Source organism: Naegleria lovaniensis (genome assembly GCF_003324165.1).
Source record: "Naegleria lovaniensis strain ATCC 30569 chromosome Unknown tig002, whole genome shotgun sequence".
In the NCBI taxonomy this organism is placed as follows: Eukaryota; Heterolobosea; class Eutetramitea; order Acrasida; family Naegleriidae; genus Naegleria; species Naegleria lovaniensis.
The window spans coordinates 233133-239374 of NW_025407824.1; the positions used below are offsets into that span (position 1 = coordinate 233133).

At 37.5% G+C, this 6242-nt stretch overlaps 4 protein-coding genes across 4 annotated transcripts in view; all 4 read right to left on the bottom strand.

Moving 5' to 3' along the window:
- Positions 1 to 106: 106 nt before the first annotated feature.
- C9374_006883 (uncharacterized protein) lies at positions 107 to 1493 on the bottom strand (the record flags this gene model as incomplete). The annotated part of the gene is made up of 2 exons (XM_044696792.1): positions 107 to 1077; positions 1220 to 1493. 2 exons carry the CDS (start codon positions 1491 to 1493, stop codon positions 107 to 109), a joined length of 1245 nt encoding a protein of 414 aa, XP_044555246.1.
- Positions 1494 to 1531: 38 nt separating this feature from the next.
- On the bottom strand, positions 1532 to 2924 carry C9374_006884 (uncharacterized protein; the record flags this gene model as incomplete). Its single annotated transcript, XM_044696793.1, has 5 exons — positions 1532 to 2110; positions 2163 to 2268; positions 2329 to 2405; positions 2469 to 2598; positions 2797 to 2924. The coding sequence occupies 5 exons, from the start codon at positions 2922 to 2924 to the stop codon at positions 1532 to 1534; spliced, it is 1020 nt and encodes a 339-aa protein (XP_044555247.1).
- A 128-nt stretch (positions 2925 to 3052) lies between these two features.
- Positions 3053 to 5435, bottom strand: C9374_006885 (uncharacterized protein; the record flags this gene model as incomplete). Its single annotated transcript, XM_044696794.1, has 5 exons — positions 3053 to 3356; positions 3434 to 3491; positions 3556 to 3669; positions 3761 to 3907; positions 3962 to 5435. 5 exons carry the CDS (start codon positions 5433 to 5435, stop codon positions 3053 to 3055), a joined length of 2097 nt encoding a protein of 698 aa, XP_044555248.1.
- Positions 5436 to 5940: 505 nt separating this feature from the next.
- C9374_006886 (uncharacterized protein) overlaps positions 5941 to 6242 on the bottom strand; it is a gene marked incomplete at both ends in the record, with an annotated part of 699 nt that continues 397 nt past the window's right edge. Inside the window, one exon of the mRNA XM_044696795.1 lies at positions 5941 to 6242. This exon is cut by the window's right edge and continues 397 nt beyond it. Coding sequence (XP_044555249.1) covers positions 5941 to 6242 — 302 coding nt within the window.

Sequence of the window (6242 nt, forward strand, 5' to 3'; positions counted from 1 at the left end):
GAAAATCAGATAATTCAATTTCCGACGATGATCAAAAAACGTTGGTTGTATTTTTTTCTTGTTCCTTTGAGCGACGTTAGTCTCCTGGATTGATTTGTGTTTTTAATCAAATTCCAATAGATACAGATAACGAAAAACCAGAAGCGATCTTTCGAATGTTTGAAACATTGGGATGCAACACAGAAACAAATTTTCCTTCAGCATTGCTTTTTGATCCTTGGCCTAGTTGATAACTGGATCCACATCCAATAGCATACAAATGCTCAGAACCTACTCGAATGAACGTGTGATTGAAACCACTCTCTAAAAGTGTAATTCGATTCTCCGAGTTTCCACTTGTTGCCATGTGGTTGATAAGTTGAGGTGTTGGAGTTGGAGAAGAGAAAATATGACTTCCCCATCCTACAAGTTCTTGTTTGCCTGAGTAGTTCAATAATGCAATACTGTGAGCCATTCCGCTTGAAATTTTCTCAATAATGGGAATGGTGTCTGAACGCATGTGATGGTTAGGCATTGGAACGATCTGCCATTCAGGCGAATATTTAGAAATAAATCCAAGTTGTCCTTCATTGCCTCTACCAACGCTATAAACATTGTCTTTCGTGTATAGAATGCTATGCGAAATGCCACAACTCATTCCCAACACGTCTGAGCCATTGACATTCTTTGGTAGAATCGCTTCTGTTATTTCATTTTGGTTAAACATGTGTCCAAGCTGGAGTTGTGAAAATTGGTTTTGTCCCCAACAAAATAATTTTTGCATTCCATCTCTTGTCGTGCATTTCATGAAAGTATGTCTAGATCCACAATACAAGTCATGAATTTTCTCAATCTCTAATTTCATTTCAACGATACGAGGAGTATGAACAAATCCAGTTCTGTTAAAACCCAGCCCTAACTGAGAAGAGTCATCAAGACCAAAACTATACAGAGTTCTTTCATCGTTTGCCAACGCCAACGTTGAATCTCTCAAGCTGTAAATTTGCTTGATTGGATGGCTTAATTCAATTTTGGTTGGCTCAGCTGCAAATGGAATTCTATTTGGGTTGTGACCACATTGCCCATATTGATTGTTTCCTTGTTTTTTACATTATGATTATTAATTTAATTTTCATGTTGATATCATCACATTTCATTATTATGATTATTAATTTAATTTTCAAAATATTCGTGTTAATAATATTGAAATTCTATGATGCAAATTCTACACTTTAATTACCTAACGCATATAAATTTCCAACGTTAGAAAGAAAGATCACATGTTCCGATCCACAACAAATATCAACAATCTTTTCTCCTCCAAAATACGATTTTGAAGATGTGTTTGTGAATAATTTTGTTGGCTTTGGAATTTTCTCATCCCCAATCGATCCCCATACATAAATTTCATTATTATTATTATTAGGGGTGGATGATGTCGAGTACGATCGCCAACTGCAAGCAATAAAATTATGTGGACGAGAAAGCTTGTGGAAGAAATTAAATTTTTTCATTTTGTAAAAATTATTTGGCTCTATATGACTTCAAGTCTCTACTCTTCCTCAGCAGGCAATTGACCTTTTTCTTCCAATTCCAACAACCTCATTTGTTCCTCAATTTCACTTTCAGTCAGTGACACCTCATCCTCTTCAACTTCACCATCCTCATGTTCAATTTCAATATCAAATTCAACTTCTTCTTCTTCTTGTAATCTTCTCTTTTCTTCTTCTTCTTGCTTCTTTTTCAATTCCTGTTGTTGCAGTTCAAAGGCTTGCCTTATTTTTTCTTGTTCTTCGTCTGCCTTTTTTTGTTCTGAATCTCGTTTTCGTTGTTCTTCTTCAAAGATCCTGAGAGATTCCTCCATAGCTTTTTTCATCTCTTCCTCTTCTTGTTGTTTCTGACGTAATGCTGCTGAGAAAGCACCCATTCCTCCAAACGGCATTCCATAATCCAAAAATGGTGGTTCAGCATCTGCACACTCGTCCAACAAATCACGAGCTTCCTTATTGTTAGGTTGGAGCTCTAAACATTGCTCCAAGAAAGATTTGGCTTGAAATGCCTGACCTAATGAGAATAAACATTTTCCTTGTAAATAGTAGGATTTTGCATTTGGCATAAATCGATTGGCCATCTAATAGATAGTGTCCCAAAATTAATCAAGAAAATATAGCTTCATAACTTACTGCTGCTGCTTTGTATGCATTCACAAAATTATTGAGTTTCATTAATGTGACAGCTGCATTATTGTATGTATCTACTACAATGTTTGTAAGTTTTTTTACGTCCTCTCTGTAAGAATTAACAAATGTCAATTCGCCAATTTTTTCTTCTAGATCACGCGACACTTACGTTCTGACTTTTAGCTCATCTTCTTTATCCAAGTAAACGAACCAAATCTTGAGAGTTTCATTATAGAAGTCAATGGCCTGGAGTACAGTAAGTAGGGAAAAAACAAGAATTGCAATTATTGATTTGTCAGTGGTACTTACCTTGTCATAGGCTGCATTTGTGAAGCACTTGTTACCTTCCACCTTGAACTCCTCCGCTTTTTGAACAAGAAGAGCAAACTCTTCCGAGTTATCGTCTTCATCATCCTGTGCATTGGGTTGTGATGGTGAGCTACATGTGTGGAAAAATAACACATCATCATGGTGTGATCAAAAGGAAATCATCAAAATAAATTTTTAGATAACGAAGAGTGATATGATCGATCGTTTCATGAGTTAAAGAGATCAAGAACAGTCGGACCATTTGATGATCACACAATAATTATTGCAAATTGAGATTTTCAACGTTATTGTACCAAAAAACACAAACCTTGTACTATTATTCACTTCGGAAGATGTTGGCTGTTCATTTGTGTTTTGTTCTTTGTCTGTTGTTGCAGATGATCCTGGTTGCTCTTCATTAGCGTGATGAATGCTATCGGATGAGGGTTCAGACATTTTTTGTGAAGTTCAGCTTTTATTTTTAGGTTACCACCTCTTTGAAAGAGAAAATTCTGAGGTCTAATCTCTAAGGATTCATTTGCACATTGGGAACGCCTTTATTAATCAAGTTCAGAAACAACGATTTAAAAACCATTAGCGTACTTATTCAACACTGCATTTCTGTCATGATCAGTACCCTGTGCTGGATACGCCATGTCTGCAGTGTGACACCATCCTTTAGTGATACCCATATTATTAGCTGCAGCAAATGAAGTAGTAAATCTAATCTCTACTGTTCCATCGTTGGGCTTGTATAATACCCAATCCATCACAGACTGACACGACTTTCCACCATCTGGGTTTTGTGTAGCATAATAGTAAATCTTTTTTTGTGAAGATTCTGGGATGGTCTTGAGCCACTTGGAAGCTCCATCAACACTCAAATCACTGGAGAAAATTCATCCAAGCCAATCATTGTATTAGGGAATGTTAAGCTATACGTTTAGCAATTTCAAAAAACTAACCTGTTTGACCCACAGCCAGCTCCAAAGACTTTACCCAAATTTGCAATGGATCCAGCAGCTATCGAAAGTGATTAAAAGAAAAGAATCAAGTCATTCCACAAAAATTGAGTAAAGGTACATACCTGAGCATCCACCGTATGGAGATCCAACAGATTGCAAAATTCTAATGTTAGGATTGGTAGGAACGTTATCGGCCTTTGACCAATAGAAGGTATAAAGGTGTACAGCGGCCAAACCTGTACCAAAAAATCGTCAAAATTAAGGCAAATGTTGAAATAATTCAGACAAATAGTTCATATAGTAATCCAATATTTCCATATTACTCACCTCCTTGACTGTGTGAAACAATTGAGAAAGATGGCAAGTCCTTACCAATTTGCCAAATCAACTGAGCAAATTGATCATTGGTTCTCGATTGTTTAATATCAGAGAAAATAACCGCATTTTGGAAGTCAGATGCAGTGAATGGGTTGCCTTCATAATAATTAAATGGTCACATAAATGGCAAATCACATAGTAAATACTCACCTCCCGAGCAATAGCCATGAACGAGAATGACCTTATGTCCTGAAGTAATACCTCTCTTTGTTGTCATTGGTTGCATGATCAAATCCTTTGGTCTAGGACCAAGGGTCATCATTTCGGTAACTTGGTCACCCTTGTTGAATGCATATACTGAATTGAGGAGCAACTTGGCAAATTTGTGAACTGCTTCTTGATCAGTGACTCTACGCTTGACCATTTTAGTGATCTCATCCACATGTTCATGGTGAGTAGAAACTTGTGAGATTTCAGCAATTTCTGAAATGATGGTGGAAGAGTCAACGTCTTGAATTTTAACATTTTTCAAGGTCAATGGAAGTTGTGCATTGGCCTTAGACAACCACTTCATGGAGAATTGCAATGGAATACTCATTAAATCCTTTCCTTGTGTAGATGGATTAGAAATTGACATACCAAGACTCCAACAAACAGGAACAATGGAGGAACCATCTTGAGACCGAGCCCAAATTTCAGCATAGGCCTTATATTTCTTTGGTTCAGCATCTTGGACGAGTGGTTTAGCTTGCAAATTAACTGTCATCATTTCATCCATTTGGTTAAATGCAGCAACGGTGCCAGCATTGACCAATTCCAAATCCTTCTCAACAACAGAAATAATATGTTGAGTGGTACGCATGAAGGTAATCTTTTGTTGAGATGGAACCATTTTGGCATTGGCAAACAATCTTGCCTTCATTTCCTCAGAAACAACACCTTTCACAAGAACTGTAAAGTGGAAGATACCTTTTTCAGTTGCAACAAATTCACCACTGAAGGTACCATCTTGATGAAGCTTTGGATCAACAGCGAAACGACCGCTAGACACAGCGTCTCTCATTGGAATGACAGTGGCATGACCATCTGGTAAAATAACATCCATCTCAGCTTCGATATGTTCGAAACTAGCCAATGGGATTGCCTGTGGAATGTATTGGACACCAAGTGTTGCTCTCTTCTCAACCTCAGATTTTTCGCTGACTCGTGTAATGAAACCAATCTTGTCTCCAACAAGTGTCTTGAATGATAACGATTGAGTGTGGGCTGTTAATGGACTACTGTTGTAAATCATCAACATGGCGTCTGTGGAAGAAGCGTCTTTGGTGAGATACTTTTCAATGATTGCTTGTGGAGCTGTTTGCTTGTTCAAACTAACTTGAACAAACCAATCACCAATTCTGATCTGATCCACCTTGGTAAATTTGTAGATTTTGGCAGGAACGCTACTTTGTTTTTCATATCCCATCCATGATTCAGAAATTTCAGCAGTGATAGGTTGACCGGTAGGTTCATCATCGAAATTCAAAATTTGCAAATCCATATATTTAGCATCAGGACTCACAATAGAAACTGAAACATGTTCCAAAGAATCAACAGGAATGAATCCTTTCCATATCAATTTGCCATCCTGCTTATCCAACGAAATTTCCATCATGTATGAATCTGAAACCAACGAAGACATGGATGGTGATGGATCATTAAAATTAGAAAATTCCGATGGTTCTCCCTGCAAGTGTTTATAATAGCTTGCTGGGATGATCTCTTCCGAGTGGGCATGTTGAACCAACAACATTATGCTGCCCATGAATATTGCGACAACGAACAACAATAACGACGCTCTTTGTTCAACGTTCATCTTTAGGATTTTTTTTAAGCTGCTGAGCGAAAGTTTCAAAATCTGACACTTCACATCATAATGCCAGCGGGTTGCATTGTGACTGAGGATTGGTTTTTTCGGAGAAGGAGTTGAATCATGAGACACAATTCAAGACCATTAAGGAACTATTTCGAATATGACATTCAACTGTTGTATTGGTGAGACTATGAGAATTTTAACAGTTGTATTTCGTGTAACTATTGTTTGCAAACGCAAAGCTAGTGTGAAAAAGAGCAAACAAGGTACCCAGCGCGCAGCGGAATAAACAGTTGATGCATGAGCCAACCAATTCATCATCATTGTCGCAGGACTATACGTCATCGTCATCAACAACACGGCGACCGTATTTCCAAATATTTCTCTTCACGAAATTAATGTATTCTTCAGAGTATTCAGGTTCGCCCATTCGTTCATTCTCTTCCTTCATTTTTCTTACCTCTTGCTCAGCTTCTCTCTTGTACTGTTCGGCAGTCTCTGCTCCTTTCTCAAATTCTGCAATACTCATGGATTTAAAGTCCATTCTTTTGACACTCCCATTTTCGAGTAAATGGTTATATAAATCAAGCTTCTTGTTGTACAAAAACTCAATAATTTTGCTTCTGCAAGGATAAA